This window comes from Eulemur rufifrons, chromosome 29 (genome assembly GCF_041146395.1).
Source record: "Eulemur rufifrons isolate Redbay chromosome 29, OSU_ERuf_1, whole genome shotgun sequence".
Lineage (NCBI taxonomy): Eukaryota > Metazoa > Chordata > Mammalia > Primates > Lemuridae > Eulemur > Eulemur rufifrons.
In genome coordinates, this window is record NC_091011.1 from 55033595 (window position 1) to 55054743 (window position 21149).

The 21149-nt window shown below is 33.4% G+C and overlaps 1 protein-coding gene across 7 annotated transcripts in view; it reads left to right on the forward strand.

The window, feature by feature from the left end:
* The window catches only part of CACNA2D1 (calcium voltage-gated channel auxiliary subunit alpha2delta 1), a 474506-nt gene that overhangs the window by 263851 nt on the left and 189506 nt on the right, over positions 1 to 21149 (forward strand). For all 7 annotated transcript variants that reach the window (XM_069461262.1, XM_069461263.1, XM_069461264.1 and 4 more), the window contains exon 4: positions 944 to 1003. In XM_069461262.1, the coding sequence (XP_069317363.1) occupies positions 944 to 1003 (60 nt within the window). The remainder of the gene's footprint in view (positions 1 to 943; positions 1004 to 21149) is intronic.

A 21149-nucleotide genomic window follows, 5' to 3' on the forward strand; every position in this document is an offset into this window, starting at 1 on the left:
GGCAAGTTTTCACATTATTCACATGAGAAACTGGGAGAAGAGACTTAACTTTTCCCAAGATTACACAGCTAGTAGGTTGCAAGGGCTGGTATTCAAACTCTGTGTTCTTTATCATTGAATGTTACTGTCATTGTAGAAGCTTATCACATAGAGAACATGATAATGAAACTGGGAAATACAAAGAGAAAAATCTAAAAACTATTGGAGAAAGAAAAAAAAAGTTTATCTACAAAAAGTGATTAGCTGACACTAGAGGTGTTATCTCCAACTGAACCTAATGGAAAAACATTTTGAAAATGCTAAAGGAAAATAAGTCGGCTTAGAATTCTCTAACTACTTCAAGCATATGAGAGTGAAGGTGAAATAAAGCCATTTTCAGAGCACAAATTGTTTATTACAGATTATCTCTGAAAGAACTGCTAAGAATGTACTTTAGAAAGAAGAAGATATTACCTTTTTTGTGGCTTTTGGTAAAAACTAAATAGCTATTAACAAGGTGCTTAGTATAGTGCTTAGCACATATTTATTAATCTCTCAATATCGTTTTCTTTCAACTTGTAGAAATGTATGCTATAAATGTATTTTCTAAAAACAGAATTCTACCAAAATTAATATACTTCCTTGATTAAAACCTTTCTAAAAACTGAAATAGGAGTCATTTAAAGAAAGCACTCATAGATGACACTACTGCTGATGATGGCAGAGGTAGTGAACTCAAGGGTTTTCAAGAATAGTATGTTATTTTTATTGCTAAAGAGTAAATACACATACATCAACTTTAGTAGATTAGATTACTAAATGATTTAGAATTTATGAATCGTAAATGAGGAGTCTCTTCTGCTTTTTATGTCCTCATAATTGATTAGAAAACCAAAGCATTTTGTGTAACAATTACATATTCATGTGGTTATTTGAATGCTAAGATTTATTGTTTCTTTTTCAGCGCCTGGCTTTGGAAGCAGAGAAAGTTCAAGCAGCCCACCAATGGAGGGAGGATTTTGCAGTAAGAATTCTTTTTAACTACTTAAGTAGATTGATATTTTGTGTTTGGATAATTGTGTTCACATTAGAATATTTTTTAGTGATGGACTCTTATGGTGTTATGGGACCAAAAAATAACCATACTTTGTTGCCTTTTTTTTAAAAATTGCTTTTGTGTAACCATGGCCAATTAAGTTCATCAAAATGTACTTGCTCATGTTTCATATTTAAAAAAAAAAAAAAAACAAAACCCAAAAACCTTGAAATGTTCTCCCATTCTTAAAGGTACAGTATTTATAAAACACATTAAAAATAGCATTAAATTATAATATGTAATTAATGTTTGTAGATGTTATGAATACACTAGTTGAAAACAAGTTGCCTTTAACTACTTTGAGTTTATAAGAAGTGGTATGCATATTATAATCACCTTTATGATGGGCAATATGATTAAAGTGAGAATGAATGTATTAAACCTCTTAAAATTTAATTTTCTTCACTTTAGCTAGAAGTAATCTTTTTTCCCACTCTGGCCTACTTTTAGAAATGCCGGCTGACATTAGCTTTTGCATGTATTTTTTTTGATAAACTTGTTTTGTGCTCTAGGAGTCACTAGTTTAATTATACAAGCAGCAGAAATTCTCCTTATAATGAGGTCTCTCCATCATCTATCTATGCTCTTACAGCCAAGGTGCACAGTGAAGTCTGTCCTTAATAGTCAGCTAAAGTACTTCTGTTACATATTTGAATTATTAAATTTATAGTGAGAATCTCTTTAGTTTCTGATCACAGAAAAATTCCAGACAATCCATTTTGGGGTTGTCATCTAACACCTCACCCCCAACCACACATACTTTTAAAGTAGAATGTGACAGCTTGATTGTATTCTTTGATATTTTGTAAAACAAAAATCTCAAATTTGAAGGTAAAAAAGTTGTGCTTCAATAGAACATTAAACGCAGGTTTAGGAATTAGCACTTCTATTTTGTATGATTATGATAAATATAAATAGTATGATTATGTTAAATATCAGACACGAAATGCTATTTCATTCACTTATGTGATGAATAGTCTTCTATGCTTGGTGCTTCTGATACTATTTGTTTTTACTATATTTTCCACTAATTTATGTTTCTTAATGAGTCTCCTGAGACACAATTTGACAGTTGTCAGTTTGTTTGATTCTCTGCTAAATTGATCATATTACCTCAGTTGTTAGTGTCTTGTGGGTATGAGCTTTGTCCAGCATTTTTATAAGAGGTAGGTTAATCAAGATCAATTTGCCATCCATGATATAGAAAGGAAAAAAATCAGTGATTAAGTTAAAAACATAAGCTCCTTGATCATTGAGCAAATTATAAGCCCCTCCAATGAAGGGATTTATTATAATTTATTTTACAATGTTGTTAGTTGCTTTTAGATGAAAGGAAAGTAAACTTGAACCTTTTTTTGTTTTCTCCAATAGAGAAAAAGCAGCAAAACTAATCTATCCAAATGAATATCCTTTTCATTAACTATTAATAATATTAAATGGAAATTACTCTCTCTCCCCAACATAGAGGTGGTGTCATAAAAGCAGTATAAAATTGTAAGAGCTGTACAGCTAAATCATGTATTCTGCCCAGTATTGGTATAGTACAATTGATGCTGTTTTAGTTTGAATCTTCAATAATTCCGAGAATTCAAAATTTCATTAAGAACACACAAAATCAAAAAAGACATGCATCTAATAAATGATTATTTAAAATACTACCAAACTACTTTAATGCAAAGAAAGAAGCTTCTTTGGAACAGTAAATGTATAATTTATATATTACAGAGGCTGTCTTTTTCAATTTTCTAAGGAGCAGTAATGTGGAAAAGAATAACTTAACAAGTCATAGTAAAATGCCTTTATTTTGTTGGTATTATCTTATTTAACTATTTATTGCTTTGTGGATGTAATGTTTCCTTTCTCAGATATATTGTAAACTCTTTAATATTGGGCTCATAAACACTAAATTAATATTTGGCAATGATTTTTTTTTCTTACAGAATTAATGGGTGAGTATGTCTTACAACACAAAAACACTCAATGCAAGTTAGCTATTACTGTATTTTATTAAATCCAAACCATCATCCATTGTAAGACACTCTTTTTTTTTTTTTTTTTTGAGACAGAGTCTCGCTTTGTTGCCCGGGGTGGAGTGAGTGCCGTGGCGTCAGCCTAGCTCACAGCAACCTCAAACTCCTGGGCTTAAGCGATCCTACTGCCTCAGCCTCCCGAGTAGCTGGGACTACAGGCATGCGCCACCATGCCCGGCTAATTTTTTTTATATATACTTTAGTTGGCCAGATAATTTCTTTCTATTTTTTTAGTAGAGACGGGTCTCACTCTTGCTCAGGCTGGTCTCGAACTCCTGACCTTAAGCGATCCACCCGCCTCGGCCTCCCAGAGTGCTAGGATTACAGGCGTGAGCCACCGCACCCGGCCTAAAACACTCTTTCATTTTATTTATTTCATTTATTTCTAAGAAAGAAAAAGTCATTAATATAGCAGTGTTAAGCTATACTCTTATTTGTGAGATGTCACAATGTGAAAAAAAAAATTATCTTGAAATGTAACTCATATTATCCACTCTCACAGTACCTGCATCCAAGTAGCAGCACTACTAAAATAAAAGTCATACAAGAGGACAAATCAGTCCCACAATGATGCAAAAGAAAATAAATGTTTTGCCCAGTAAGTGTTAGGAGTTCTTAGCAAATAGTGGTCACCATGTCAGAGAATTCTTGAACAAATTCTGTTCTAAATTTCCCCCTAGATTACCTCACAATTTATTTAAGACCTATGAACATTTGATTGACATCAAAAGAGACTGTTAAAGGGAAAACAAGTTGGTTTACTTCAGAGCACTGTCAACTCATTCCTTGAGTACCTTCTTGAAGGACTGTGAATGTTAACAGGACACACATCTGTCACAATTTGCACACTGAGAATTGATATTTCCATATCTTACCATGTCAGCTATACATAAAGTCTTTACAATAACCCTTCTCTTTGAAATACCATAGTGTGATAGAATGTTGAGATAGTGGCAATTTTTATTTTTGAAGAATAGAACCTGAATGAAGATTCCCTAATCCCAAGACTCAAATAAGTAAAAAGTACAAAAGTAAGACCCCCCACATTTTTTTCCTAATACACTAGATGGTGCTTCACTTTATAAATATAGCAAGGTTAAATAAATCCTTCAAGATCAGAACACTGTTCAAAATCATGGTTGGAAGTTAGAAATCATCAACATTAAGTCTCTTGTTATTTTGTAAAAGCACACAGAGCAATCACAAATTTTATCAACATTTTAACCAAACATTTAAAAATGTTTAATTTGAAGTTAAATGCTACCATCTTCCAAAAGGTCCTCCTTTTAAACTTTATAATTCTTTTATCTTTTAAGGTATTTAACTATTTGCATCAGCGCAATACTTCTTTAATGCCATCCTTTAATAATTTAACACTGAGATGATTTAGAAGGCAGAAATAATTTCCTAAAAGGTACATTAACATTTCAAAAAGAAATATAATATTCTGATTCTTCCCTCAAGTATAAGTAGACAAGTTTCATTAATATTACTTAGGCAAAATGTTGATTAACATTCCCTACTGTGTAATGTAGAGAAATCTCATGAACAACAAGAACAAAAGGCAAAGCACTAATATGCTGGCAACAACAAAGGGCTCATGTAATTCACACTCTCCGTTGGCTCCATTCAATTCCCAATTGAATATACAATTGAGGGAACAAAGGGCATACACTCTAAATGGATTAAGATTTATGCGGTCATGCATTTACAAGTTCAAACCAATATTTATAAATAAGCTATGTCTACCAGCTGCCTTTCAGGTCTCCATGCAACTTATGGGTGTTAAAGGTGACATTTCATGTCATTTATGATGGACAAATTATTTTATTAAAGGCAGGTGGGAGAAGAAAAAAAGAGCTTGGAAAATGAATTTTTCCACATGAAATAATTGCTATTACTTCTACCAAACAGATCTTTTCCAATTGCATTTGAAATCTCATTTGATTGCATTGCAATGGTTGGTTAACTAAAGCAATTTTGTTTCCAACTAAGCCTGCAATATTAATTGTACTTACACATGTATAAACATAAGGGTGCCTAATTTGTATTTTAATAAGTAGGATCTTTATGTACGGCTTATTAGCACCAGCTTGTTACTGTGCAGGCTGAGTACAGACGTCTAGAAAATTGGCCAGTAAATAAAACGTTTGAAGAGTCCTTTTTACTTTAGCTTCACAGAGACAGTAAATTAGAAAGTGAAAACTTTTCTAGTGAAGTTGAATGTTATTGAGTGTCAATCAGACTAATTTAGTTCTCCAGTATTGCTTTCATTTTATAATTTTAAAAATTACTTCGCCAAATCATGTTTTGAAATGTTGATAATATTTTAAATTTCATGTTTAGGTGAGTAAAATTAAAAGGCACTGGCATTACATTTCATCTATCCTTATGCATTTCATGGAATTGCATCATTCTTGTTGATTATAGCACAAACAGTTGTGAATATGTGGAATGGGAAAATGCACTGTGTTTATTTGAATTACGATGCATAAAGACAAACACAATTATGAATTATGACATCGTATAGGGTCTTGAATATGAAAGAACTGACTTTCAGTGGTAACAGTGAGGGAGTGACATTCTGTCTTAATGAATAAATAAATGAACTTAATAGATCACCAAAATGATTTTAAGCTCTGGATTGATTAGTCTTTCTTAGTTTCTACCCTTGGTTGAAATGCCCTTTTGGAATTAAGAGCTTGCATATTTTAATGTTTTTGCAACTTTTCTGTTAGGTAGGGAAACAATCCATTTTTTATTACTACTGTTTTTTTTTTTAAGAGTCTTGATAATCTATCTTCATCCTCAAGGTAGGAGCCACAATGTAAAACTAAAACTAATTTACACCAAAATTCTAGGAAACTGATTTAACAGAAAGGAGTCAGGCTTGTCTATCATGCCTTCCTGTTTTTGTTCATGCACAGATACATGCCCATTGTATAACAAACCAGAGTAGAATATAATAACCGTGGGCTTTAAATTGCTAGTTAACCTAGGTGAGAAGCCACATCTTTTGTTCCTTATATTGAAAAGCAGCAAAACATTTAACCCTAATTACCTAGTCAAAAACATTGTTTTCATTTTTAATAATTTTTAATATTTTCTAATGATCCCCCTGACCTCACTGTCTATTATTTCTATTAAAGGCAAAGTCAGGATAGTACATGGTAGTATAGTAGAAGCCCCTGTAGTAAGACACCATGAGGATATGTCTTGTGATGATGTAAATTTAGATACGAAGTGGACTGGTAGAATTTTTTCTTGCTTCCCCTCACTTCTCCCCTCAGAAAGGGAGGGAAAAGTTGAAAAGGACAAGCAATCCTTAGGAAACGACTTAGGAAATGGGAAGGTGGAAGGTGGGTCTCTGTATTTTTCAGGACCAATCTGCTGCCTCAATACCCTAGGATTGAGATGATGAAAATAGTGCTGAATTATTGGGAAATTCCTGGGATTGCTGCCAGTGTTCTAAAAATTTCAGCCATGCAGAGCACCCAAAATCATCCCCATTGATATTTAAGCTGGAGTCGTTTACTGCCACCAGCTGGTGCCAAATCGCAGCTGTCAAAAGAGAGTTTTTGAACTCAGATTTCATTAACCTCTTTGTAACTTGAGCTGCATTTTATTAAAATTTTTGTATGCCACTTATTTGCATTAAAATGGGGGGGTTACTGCATTAATTTCTGAACTGCAAAACAAAAAGATGAAGAAAATGCATAAGTATTACAGATGACTGCAATTTGTATTTAATGCGTAATCTATAAAAATGTCCTCCATATGCTTCCATCCATTTCACTTCCTTGTTCAAAATCATCAGTGACTCTCCATTTAGCATATCTTTTGGGTATATCAGGCCCTTCATGGTCTGGCTCCATCTATCCTTTCCTAAATTTTCTATTGCACAATCTCCCCAGCAGCTTGAACATTCTCCTGAAATGCTAAACCCAGAACAGTAAACTACTTGACATTTCCCTAAACCAATACTCTCTTTTTCACCTTCAGAGCTTTTGCTAATCTCTGCCTAGAAATCTTTTCCCTCTCTTTACAATAACCTCATGGCTTTGATGGACCAATGTTGGATTTGTTGTCTGTTTTATAATATATGTTTCCTTAATGCCCAATGTATATATACCTATTCAAGTACGTTCCACTGTATAATTTTTAATTCTGCACGTTGTGTTTTTTTAAGCACTAAAATGTGGCTAAGAAAACCATAGTTTAGTGTTACATATGACAGATAGTAGCTTATATGTAGTTTTTTAATTTAAAAAAATTACTTGTAGTGTTGGGCTGTTTTTACTTGTAAGTCATATTGTCAGTATTACTGGAGAAATAATGAGCAATTTGTTTGAACTGCACTTTATATGTCTGAATATATCTGTCCACAGCTGTGGTATAGTTATGGAACCCTGGCCTTGGAGTTCTGCAGATTTACTTCAAATTTTGGTTCTGCCAACAACTTGCAATGCAGTTTTGGCAAAATAGTAGTTTCTTTGAATATCATTTTTTTTAATCTAAAAAGTCTTGGCTCTATGATCTCCACCAACATAATTATCACCATAAGATGCTGTAAGAGAGACCATAAGCAATATCTCTCCTCCATGGAAAATATTGCTAGAAATCCCAGGGTTTGTTTCCGGTGTTCACTAGCAGGTTGGCACAGTCCCTTGATGGACATTCACCTAGTCCAGTGAGCATCTGCCAGCTCCTGTTACTATTGTGCTATATTTGCAATGGCTGCATCCCAAAGTGTGAAATCCTTCAGTTAGAGTCACAGTGTACTCCATGCAGAAATGGGTGAATGACCCCATTCCCAGTCCTAAAGGTGTTTAATCCCTGAGGACTTGAAGCTAGTTCTCATACTACCTGTGTAACAAAGGTCCTGAAGAAAATAACTCTTTTAACATTTATTTAATCCTTCTCTCTATGAGGGTAGAAACACCTTTCTCTGGGAGTCTGTCTTTCTTTCCCTATTCTCATTTCCTCAGTGTCCATTGAGTTCCTCAGTGTGAACTCTTGTCCATACATTTCTCCTTTAGGAAATAATTAGTCAACCTACAGCAAATGAATGTCTGAAAAGAGATTCCTGACAATTTGCCAACTGCAAACATATATTGTCACAGTTCAGGTTGAACCTGGAGGACCCTATTGTTATATACATTCATATCTCCACAAAGTTGTTTTGAAAATAAATGAAGTAATTTTTATAAATATGCCTAGCACTTTAGAAGGTCTTTAAAAATGATAATTTTAATATAGGAGCACTATCTCCTAGATTTATATCTTCAAGAAATTAGAGAGTGCAGGGACTAATACATATTTCTATTTACTATGGATCCTTGAGGACAATAAGTCAACCAATAGCAGGACAGAGTAGCATAGGTAATACAAACCTGAATTTAGAAAGCAACATGCAGCTTTTCTTAAGCAGCCCATGAAAAACGTGCCTGTGTAGCAGCAGCAGTAAAATCCAGACAACACAAGTAACAACTAGATCAAAAAGAGCAAAATATTACTTTTAACCAAAATTAATGAGATAAAATATAAATTTAACATGAGTATAGGTTTAAAATAGCAATTGAATATGCTATTTAATAGCATTAAGAATGCCTGTTTATGTTTCATCAGAAGACGTATTTTGGTCCAAGAAATGGGATAATCAAGAGAGCTTGTAATTGCTGAAGGTTAAAAAAAAATCAGTAATCATGGAATTATAGTATTGTGTGTCATGGGATATATTAAGTTAATTAAATTACTGGATTCCAAACATTATGCAATTGTTACATTGCAAAAACTGCCTTATTTTTGTTAAGGTGTTTCTGCACTGTGAGGGTAGCTCTCCTGAGGATCTTCTAAGAATTACCTGGAAGCCCCCTGCCTTTTTTCTTTTTATAGTCCCTCCTTTCACCCTCTCACTGAGGTTCTTGGTGACTTCCTGTGGGGATAGGGCCAAGACCTTGCAAATCCCTTCGCAGTGAGCCAGTATAACTGATGGGAATGTGGCATGTCATGTGTGTTGAGATTAAATAGAGCTGACCAGTACTAGCTGGATGGTTTAAAATTCAGAAAATAAAAATGATACATCTAAATGCAGTTTTAAAGTTTAGAAATAAGGAATCAAATGGTAAATAAATTTAATGTGGAAAAGGAAATTATAATCCATCTAAGGCTCAAAATAACCTGTTTGGGTTAGTTAATACCAAAAACCAATAACAACAATAATCTGGCTTGCTCAATCACTTTCATTTTGAAAAGACAATACCATAATTGTTTTGTAAAAATATTTCAAAATCATTAATTTAGAAATGTAAATGATATAGATAACTACAAAAGGGAATTTAGAATCTCCACCAATTCCCCAAATAGGTATATTTCTTGTTTACATTTAGTAACCATCATGATGTTCAATGTACATGTTTATATCTTTTATTTATTGTATATTTTTCATGAGCTATACAAAACGTGGTAAATGCATAGTTATATATAATAGAATGTACAAATTTATAATCATTGCATGCTATTTTTAATAAATCAGTATATTTGCATTTCCTCTTACCTTTCTCTTACGTCTCCTGAATCTTATTAAATTATTACTTTTACATAGTTAAGATTGTTTTATGTTCTATAACTATAATTCCCACAGTGTTTAATCCTGTTTCTGTATTTTGATAGATGAACTTCTACAGCAGTACTTTTATTTTTACTTTTATGAGAGCTCCTCCGTTACTAACCTTATTTCTGATTTCTGTTTTATTTTATTCTTTTGTAGAGACAGGAATCTGGCTATGTTGCCTAGGCTGGTCTTGAACTCCTGGCCTCAAGCAATCCTGGCTCAGATTCCCTAAGTACTGGGATTACATGCATGAGCCCCCACCGTACCCAGCCCTTAATTCTTTAAGTGTTTTTTTTTTTTTTCTTTTTAAATTTATTATTTAATTCATTGGATTTTGTTGTCACGTACTCATGCACTTTTTTTTTTTTTTTTTTTTTTTTTTTTGAGGCACAATCTCCTCTGCTGCCTGGGCCAGGATACAGTAGCATCTTCATAGCTGACTGCAACCTCAAACTCCTGGGCTCAATCCATCCTTCTGCCTCAGCTTTCTGAATAGCTGGGACTAAAGGCATGTGCCACCATGCCCAGCTAATTTTTCTATGTTTGGTAGAGATGGGGACTCATTCTTGCTCAGGCTGGTCTTGAACTCCTGGCTTCAAGCAATCTTCTTACCTTGGCTTCCCTGAGTGCTAGGATTATAGGCTTGAGCCACTGCACCTGGCCTGTTGTCATGTACTTCGATCGGATGGGATGGTCTAATCTCTGAGTTTTTGTGTGGTTGAGAATTCCTGAGCATTTCCTTTTGGACTTGAAGGAAGCCTTGGCTAAGTATACATGTAAATCAATTTGTTTCCAGCCCCTAGACCCCATCCTAAATTGACTTGATTTTTTTTTCCCACCAGTTTTCCTAATGATATATTTTTTATTCTTGAGGTTGAATTAAGAATGATATATCTTATTGTTGATTTTTTGGTATCTTCATATTAAAGTTTTAATTTTATTTCAGAGATGTTTTCTTCTAGCATATTTTTAAATATCTGTATGTGTTTTCATGCTCTCTTGTTTGGGAACATTGTATAGTGTTAACTGAAGCACCTTTTTAATTTTCTGTAACTGGTATGGTTTCTTTATTATGGTCTTTTTAAATATCTTTAACCTGGCTATGCATAGGTTCCTGAATCTCTGAATAAACCAATGATTTGATAGAAGATAGTGAGGGAAAGTTAAAAGGAGAGGATGACGAGCGAGGTTAGAGCATCCACTTAGGATGCATAGTCTCAGATATCTTACAAAATAGGCTCTTCCCTTTATGTATATATAAAAACTGTATAGTCCAGTCAGTTTTAATGATCAAGAAGTCTGTAAGACTTGATGGTCAAAGTGATTAAGTCCTGGCTTTTCTTGTTGCAATATGATGATTGGCAGTTTCCCTTTCTTACTGAGATTTATTTCTTTTTATGTTTTTCAGCTAGACTTTATTAGAAAAAAAATAGAAAACTGCAAGTAGTAGCAGAATTAACTGCATTTTCAAAGCCAAAATTGGAAATGGCCATTATAAGTGTTCTTAAAAATACGTTCAGTATCTTATTATACCCTAGATACTGGCTACTATAAATTCCATTTTTATACAAATTATTAGAAAATCTGATGAAGAAAAGAAAATATAATGTAAATGAGTACAAAGGTATAGAGAGTAGAAAATACTCGATGTTTAAACAGGTGCTATAAAATTACCATTTGCATGTGTGACATATTTATTGTACTACCGAGAGAGCATAATGTGCTTCTGAGTCCACTTTATTCAATCGAATATTTTCTTGTCTGATGTAAAGTCTAAAATTATGTTCTGAATCATGAAGAAAGTAAAAACAAACAAACAAACAAAACTCATAATATTTGGAAGTAACATACTCTAATAATTAAATAGGACCTCCAGCCCAGGTGCCAAAAGAATTTAGTCATTTCCCATTGTGTAACTTTTGGCCAATTATTAAAATCTAAACCACAGTTTCCTCATCAATAAAATGGCAGTAATATTGGCACCAATAGCACAGAGTTGATACTTAATTGAAATTGTGCATGTAAGCCTATACACAGGTCTTTGAGTAGAATCAAGCTTAAATAAAGGAAATATGAATGATGCCACATTATTTAGAAACTGATGTTTCAATGATGGCTAAACAAATATAACTGAAATTCTATTAGCAAATTTAGCTTTTTTAAAAAAAAAGTTGGGTTACATTTCTTCTGTTTGCTTTCTAATGGAATCTGCAAGGTATATAGCATCCTCCAATTTCACATAATCAATACATTTCCTTGAGATCAGTTATGCTAGTAAAAGTGCTCTTTGCCCATTGGAACATATTTTTAAAGATTTCCAAAATGAATACATGTGAAATATTAAGTAATGAGGGCAATACAGAATCAAAATATCCATTTAGATGCATTTAGATGAATTGTATTCCTGCTTAGCACAAATATATACGTGTGTGTGTGTGTGTGTGTGCGCGCGCGCGTGTGTATGTGCATGGAGAGAGAGAGAGAGAGAGAGAGAGAAACAGCTATTTTAGGCTCTAGAAATATCTTGAAAACATTTCTGCAATCTTAGTGTTTGTATGAGCATTGGATTTCCATTATCTTACTGCTCACAATTGTTAAGATCTAATAAATTTTACATTTTCACACTTTTATTTGAAAATCTGAGGTATTAATGTTTGGAGTGTTTTTGGATTTGAAATAAAGGGCATCGGTTACACTCAGGAAGGGAATAGATTACAGAATCTAAGTTGTAATAAATCTAAAGTATATGTTTGGTTTTACTGTTAAATTCTTTTTCTATAATCTTGTGCTGAGTGAAAATCAGCAAATCATGTGCTCAAGATGATTTAAGCCTATTTCTCTGGCTAGAGGGAATATGAAAGGACATGACAAAGAATATCAATGTTTCTGTTATTTTAATATCATAGAAGTTAATCCTGAGGCTTCCCGGAAATTTATCTGTTTTTATAGGGTTTCCTCTGAAGTTCTGATTTGCAAAGTTATTTTATTAATTTCATAACCTAGATTACAATACCAAAAGTTTCTTCTCGCTCACAGGCCTTTGTGGTGGCAAGGGGAAATGATGGAAGACATGGATAATTATAACCCACAAATGGATAAAATTACATTATATGTTATTTTCATCAAATTATTTTTATATCTGAATGTACACAGAAGGTATATGACAGGAATGTTGTGGAAGTTTAGAATGTCAGGTTCTCTGGTGTGGGGGTTTGTATGGCCTACTTGCTATTGTTTCTCTTCTCAGTACTCTCAAAATGTCAAGGATATTTCATTGATGATTATAAATTGTCTTGAGCCATGCTCTGTGACTCACAGTAAAAACAGCAATGACAAGAAAAGCCAAGGTCTAGCTACAAAAGCACTGTTTGACCATGTTGAAAGCTTTGTGAATTTAGAAAGAAAACCAACAATTGTACCATAATTCATAGCTGTGTCTGAGAGTACCAAGGAGCTATATCTTCAGTAGCTTTAAAGTTCTTCCGAAGATGTAAAATTCAAGGCTACTTGAGCACATTAAATTTTGTCAAAATAGTTTGATTTCAAAGGATGTCAAACATCTATTGTGTGGTTTGATAGGAAGTCTACTTAATTGTGTTAATGCTAGTCTGTTTGGTAATGTGGAAACTATAAAATGTAGCAACTTTTGTGACAGGTTAATAATAACGCATTTATAAACAGAGGCCTTTGAGAAATAGTCCAACCCACACTTAACTCACGAAAAAGTGAAATCTACTCAGCTTTCCATTTCAATTCCCCTATCCATCCTACTTCAAAAAGAAGAAGATAAAAAAATTATGTGTGACTAATAGTTTAGTTATTACTTGATATTATGCCTATTAATCTCTCCTTTTTCTGAGAAAAATGAAAGATTTTATAATATATTAAAAATTATAGTTCTCATTTATGTACATTTTTAAAAATATATGTTAAAATGGAGAAGATATATAATTTACTTTTTTAAGAAAAGTAGGGTAGCAATATGTTACTTGGGAATGTAGAGTGAAAGTTGATTAAGTAGCAAGTAAGGGGGAGCTGATTTCTGAATTGCTTGAAAATTAATTTACCATCTTCCCCCTTGGAAAAGACTGATCTATAGCGGTAGTTTAACTTTAACTGCTTTCAAGTTCCCCTGGAGCTTATTTGTGCCCAGGCAGTTTGGATACAAAGGGATTCCTGCTGGGATAACTGAAGAAAAGTCAACCAAACAAGTAATTAAATAGGTATTATTTGACACAGATTGTAACTAAATTTAAAAGCAGTGTTGTCTGAATTAAAGCAAAAGTGTAGAAAATTAGATTGATAACATTGTATACCAACATATTTTCTTCAAAATTACCTTTTAAAAATTATGCCATTAGGTACTGTATAATTACATTTGCTGTGCAATTAATATTTTAGATCTTATATATAAGCACCACGTTTTTTAATGGTACAAAAATTCACTTGTAGTGTTTTAAACCCACTTCTTAATTTTTAGTAAACTGAGTGTTATAAGAATTAAATGAGGGGGTAAGGAAAATAACTACCGTTATTAATGTATGACTTTTGACATTATCAAAACAAATATACCATGCTTACTATGTTTCTGTTTAAACAATATTTCACTGACATACTTTACTGTGTTTCTCCCCAACTTTTAGCTGTCTGTTTCAGCTTCTTTCTAGTGAAACATACAGTAATTAACACAGTGATTTGTTATACCCTTTCTTCATGCTGATGAAATCTTATTTTCTGTGTCCTTTCACCCATTGTCATTTTTTTTTTCTTTATGTCATCAGCATTTTGCTTGGGGTGGCTGGCAATAATCAGTCAGGGAGATTTGAGGAAATTCTAGCTTTGATGAACCAATTTTCGTTTGTTAATAGCAAAAATTACCACCTGGGAAGCTCATCAGGAGGGAACATTTTTATGTAGACGTTGAGAGATTTAGGATTTAGTATTCTCATACTAAGGATGCTTGTTTTCTTTACCAATATATTTATTCACCCACATAATTTAAAAATGTATATTAATTGTATACTAATGTCACATTTGTAAGTGGAAAAGGAAGTTACTTGGTTCTAGAGCAAGTCACTGGAGCCCTGGTGTTAGATAGACCTGGGTTTACATTTCTTTTTTGATGCTTACTAACTTTGAAAAATTGGTTTACCTTTCTGAACCTCAGTGTCCTCATCTGTAAATTGTAATAACATACATCACTTTAGTATTTGTGGTGAGTATTGCATGAGATGGTATAGATTTTCATACTAAATAATAAATGAATAGCACATTATCATTATTGTTTATACTTTATTTTACTACAGATGATTCTGCAAAGACCAACTGTCATTTCTTTATTGAATCACATTTTATACCTCTTTAATTTCAGCACAATTCTTTTTTTTTTTTTTTTAACAATATATGTGAGGGTGTATACCATATTCTTTCCTTAACTGGAAAGAAAATAAGTGCTGGTTATCTCAGGTTCTCTGTTCTTCTCTGTACATATACAAAACTCAGATATTTCTTAAAGCATTTAACTTAAAGATTTCAATGGATAAATATTTTAAAAATTAAAAGAAAGTGATATTAGACCATTTCCTATTGTCTTATATATAAATGTGTAATACTCATTAGGTATGCAGGGATATGGGGAGGGGGTGAGAAGAAGAGACAGACACTATTTGAAGAATCTTTTTGTGTTTTGTTTAGAAAATGCTTTTGATTTTATGTCCATTATATTTTTCCCTGTCCTGCAGGCTTTGGTTATAGAAACAAGCTTATTGCTCATGGAAAAATCTCATTTATCCTTTTTCTCCGACATGGAGAATGATGCTACTGATCATGATTTCCTTCTCTCCCAATCTGTCAAGAAGCTTAAGATGAAATTTAATGCTTAATCACAGGATTACAGGCTTTATAGCAGTTATCTTTTTCCTCTTGTTAAGTGTTTCCTTTTAAAATTTTTATTGCTGAAGTATTTGTCCTGTTCAATGGATGATTTTGTAGTTTGATCTTAGACTAGAAATACATCTCTTAGAACAATGATGCTTAATGAGGGCCCATGGATGGAGAGAGGAATTTAGAAAAATCTCTACGGCAGCTTTTCAAACACAACTTTCTTGATATTGCTGCACACAATCCAGTGATAAATCAATGATGGATCAATTAAACATCAAGAAGTGGGTCATATTATACAAACATCAATGTAAGTTGTAATTAAAAGCTTCAAGGCATTGGAATTTATAAACAATGGCTGTTACAAATAAGTTTATAATACACATGTAGATATCCTATGATCTATTATGCCCTTTTATATAATTTGTCAGTGTTAGATAGCACTCTTGATCCTAGAATCTTTTAAGTGAAAACTGGAGAAAAATAGTACCCGGAGCAAATTTCAATTGTGCAATTGAGAAACTGCCTTCTACTTATAGAAATTAGAGGATAAATTTGTAATAACAAATAAAATTAACTTATTGGAAATAAGATCTAAAAAACAAATATGTATTTATTGTATGTAATTTATCACATGGCTCTTTCAAGCATGCTTTGAGTTGTTTGCCTTTAGTTTAGAAATTTGTGTCCATAATTTTTATCTCAGTTCTGAATTCTTTCATTAATTCCTAAAAAAGCTAGGCTGCTAGTCATTTTCCACAAAATAATTGGTGGCAACAAAACTTCAAAAAAGAAGAAAATTGCTTAGGATTCACTTAAAACACTTAGTTTGCAGGTTTTACCAAGGTCTCAGCCTTTTGTATACCTTTGACCTCAAGAATAGCATCTGTCTGGGAGAGTCATTTCATTTGATGTAGTATGCAAGTTTAGAAGGATCATATTGTCCACAGTTTGTGTGTAACTTCCTGTCCGATCAGGTCAGGGAAATCAACCTAAGCGATCAGTGGGATGTCAGATAAGTAATTATAGCCATCTTTCCCTGTAATTTCAAAACTAGTATTTAGTAATACAGCATTCTCCTCCTTTCCCCCCTAAAATTCCTGCAACAATATCCAATTTAAAAAATTGTCAGAAATAATATAAAATCCATATGAATGATACAATAGTATCTTATAAATGAGAGAGTTACCAGAGTTAGCACATAAAAATATAGGATGCCCAGTTACATTTGAATTTCAAATAAACAACTATATGTTTTGGTTATGTCTGGGACATACTTTTACTAAAAGGAATTCAACATCCGAAATTCACATTTAATTGTCTTGTGTTTTGTCTGACAAATCTATATTATAAATACTACCATTTTCTAAAGGTTTCACAAGAAAATCCTTAGCCTGAGCTTTGCTCAATTTTCTGTTTAAGACCTAATTTTTCTTTTTGATCAATCCCTATGTAACTTCTAATCAATACTAAGCCAATTATATATCTGGTTTTTGTATCATTTACTTGATGGTGAATGGAAAGGACATTATGTATATTAATGTTTATCAGCTTTGGTGGAACATTTTTAGGTTTATCTTGTGTCTGTCAATGGATAGCTTGATAAATTTACCTTTAGAATATAAAATTTAGGTAACAATATCACTTGATCTGCTTTTAGTTCATTTGTTCCTCTTAGGTGTTTCTGTAATAGATCTATTTTTACTAAATAATCCATGAGAGTGGACACAAAAATACACAGCATATTAGAGGAAAAAACACCTCCCTCTGATTCAGTAGAGAGGGAATCATGTCTGTAAAGGTTAATTAGGTGCTAATATATTCTCTTCATTCTTCTCACCTGGAAATTAACTTTGAAATTGCTTGATTCTTTAAATGTAAAATATTTTTCAGACTGAGTTTCTTATGTGCTAGAAAGAAGTTAATATGATCAAAAGATGAGTATGTTGATGTGTTCCTTTGTTCAACAACACATCTGGAATCATAGTTCAAAATGTAGACAACTCTATAATTGGCTCAGCTTCTCAGCAATACTTTTGCTCTCCACTGAAGTGACACCAGCCTCTTATGATTGAAATAACTTCATTTAGGCAAGTGTTTTAGCTGATTAGTTTAATCTTTTTACCTCAATTTCTTGTTTAAAAACCATCTGTTTAATCATTTATACTTAGCTAAGATAAATGTCTTTTTAATATTAGGAAATTTTTGATATTTCAACTTTCTCTTATCCTATTCTATTTATATAATTATATCACTGAAACAAATATTTTCTGAGTACTTAATGGCCTTGAATATAATTGTATAAACAATCTTAAAATAATTTGAATACTACATAATAATATGATGTTAGTGTTATATATTACCTTAAAATTTACAGAGTTCTTTCAGATAAATTATGACATTAAATTATCTTTGCAATGCTCTGAATTTGGAGTTCTTTGCCCAATCAATAAATGAGAAGACAAAATAACTTTGGGTAGATTAATTTGTTTGCTGCCACGGGCTAAGAATTGAACCAAGGAAGAGGATGCAGATGTTTAGCTTGCTATTCAGTGCACTTGAATGAGATCATTTTGCCTTTTCTTGGTACAACTTGGGCTATATATTTTTTTTTCAAGACAGGGTCTTGCTCTGTTGCTGAGGCTAGAGTGTGGTGGTGTCATCATAGCCCACTGTATCCTCAAACTCCTGGGCTCAAGCAATCCTCCTCCCTCAGCCTCCTGAGTAGCGGGGACTACACATGTGTGCCTGTGCCACCATGCCTGGCTAATTTTTCTTTTCTTTTTTTTTTTTTTTTTATAGAGACAGGGTCTCACTCTTGATTACGCTGGTCTTGAATTCCTGGCTGCAAGCAGTTGTCCCATCTCAGCCTCCCAAAGTGCTGGGATTACAGGCATGAGCCACCACACCTGGACTGGCTATAATTTTTTGAAAATTATGAAGGTCTTCATTTACTATTCTAAAGAAAAAATTTTATTTTCTAAAAAATTACGCATTATGAAATTAAAATCACACATTTCTAAAAATATGCCTGAGAAATGAAGCCTAGTCTACAAAATTCCCTTTCCTTGGCCCTCCTTTATTTTTTTTTAATTTGAATAAGAGACGAAATAAAGCATACAATTTAATTAGGATTGTGTTGAGAGTCATTTGGATTTCTTGAGAATCTTTTGGATTGTTGCTTTCAGAAATTAACATTTTAACAATTATGCATGTTTTAATTAGAGACAAGTTATCTCTGAATTAGTAAATAGTTTGAATCTTAAAAAGCTCTTTGAAATATAACTTAATTAAATACAGTTACTAAAACTAGGCTAATGAAACATAGGCTACTGGAGTTTCCAAAGCAATTATATATTATTTAGATGGAACGGAGTGCTTCTAAGATGTCTGAAATTATTCCATTTATTTCTTCTGCAGTAGCCTTCCTTTCTTTGTACTCTTACCAAAATTATTCTCACAGAGAGGTGTAGTACAAACTTAAACTGTAATCTATGCCCTATAAAAAACACTGTAATTTCTACTTTAGTTAACTACAAATGAATGTCATTTCATTATATTAATTAAAGATAGCAGTAGTTGATACATAGCAGTTAATTTATGCCATCATGGAGAGATTGCCAGATTTTATTTGGTAGGTGTTGATTTAAGTTAGTTTGGGGATGTTTCTATTGTAAATATCTATCCTCAGAAACATAGCTATTATTTTTCAGATAGAGGAATATACTTTGACTTCACCTTTAAAGACAAAAAGAAAAATAATGATGTGGAGATTTTCTTCTTCTAGTTTTACATGTTTCTACAGAAATATGTCCTAGAGGTTTCAAATAGTGGAAAAAAGAAAAAGCAAACAGATTTGCTTTGTTTTCAGAAGAGAGAAATGTCTCTTTAAGTTCTTTTGGGTGTTCATTCAGATGAGAAGCAAACTAATCAAAGCCTTACTGGAAAAAAAGTAGATGAACCCAGCTACTAGGTCGTATGTGATCTTAAAGCAAAACATTAAAAACATCAAACATATGGACAGTTTCCAAACAGTGGAAACATCAAAACATAAAGGTGGAAGGATTCTAGGGACCCTATTTGTCAGCCAGCTCATCATTTTGCAGAGCAAGAACCAAAGCCTGGGGAAGCCTCATTTGCTTAACTAGTCAATGTTTAGTCATTTGTTGATTTAGTCATGTTGCAGTAAATTCTGTAAAACACTCACTGTGTGCCCTGTAGCAGTTGCTGTTGGTTCCCTGCCCACATCCCTCAGTGCATGAATGCGCGCACACACACACACACACACACACACGCGCGCGCACACAAACCTTCAGCTTCCCACTTCAAGCGTCTGCAAATCTGGGGCTTGAGGGCTTTCTCTGGTGGCCAGAATATGCAGGAGTGAAAGTCCTCAACTAGTGACAACTGGAATGGATGGATACTACCCCAGTCTCCTCTTTGGAAGTGACAGTTTTGAGTTATAGCCTGTATAGTCTCCCAGAGGTTGCCAGGGAAACTGAGTCCCAGTTGCCCACCTGCTGTTTAACACACCTTGTATCGAATTCCTTTGCGTCATATCACTTCTCCACTCTTGTCGTGGTGTTTCTTGGGATCACTTCCCAAATAAATTACCTGTGCTCGAATCCTAGTCTCAGTGTCTGTTTCTAGGGAACTATGCCTAAGTCAGAGCTAAAAACTCATCCATTAAAACCTTGTCTGTAGAGGATAAAGATAATTAAGCATATAATTCAACAATTTTGTGAGGGAAGCAGGCTTGTTTATTCGTCACTGGTACCTAACCGTGATGGGCCTCAGGGCAGGCATTGAGCACAAAGACGACTCCACCATAGTCTCTCACGGGCTGAGAGAAGTGAACGGGTGTGGTGTGGTAATTTCACAGACTGAAGCAGGGAGAGCAGCTGATTATTAACTCGGACACTCACTCATTTATTCCATAGGACAAACCAGTGATAAAGCAACTGTTGTTCTCCCTGATTTTATAGAGGAGAAAAATATCAGATGAGGGGTATTAAAAGGAAGATCTAACTCACTTGAAGTGGGAAAGCTGGGGAATTTTCCACAGCAAGCAAAGCTTCCTGGATGTACCTGAGGGTTAGAAAGGCTTTATTCTAGAGTCCTAATAGAAAGTGGGGGGAATTTCTCCAAAACGCAGCTCCTTCCTTCTCGCACTATTTTCCACTGTAGGAAGATCCACGCCATATATATGTCACTCTCCTTTAGCTTTTCTTTTACTCTTTCTACCCCACTCAGGAAATTCTCGATAATCCTTTTCCTAATGGTAGGAACATCCCTTGTTCCATATTCTAAGTTCTTTCTATGGCTCGTTATTTAGACTTCCTGGCTTTGTTTTTATATATAAAATTATCCACTTTGGAAATTCATAAATCTCTTTTCAACTTTAACAAGCCTGGCTTTTAAGACTATTGCCCAATAGGGACTTAAACTTAATGCAAAGTACAAGGTAAACAATGATGTATTTGTTTTAGCTTGTATCCATTTTCACCTAGGGTGTGGAAACTCATTGTCTCAATGGTAAGGTGTTGGGATG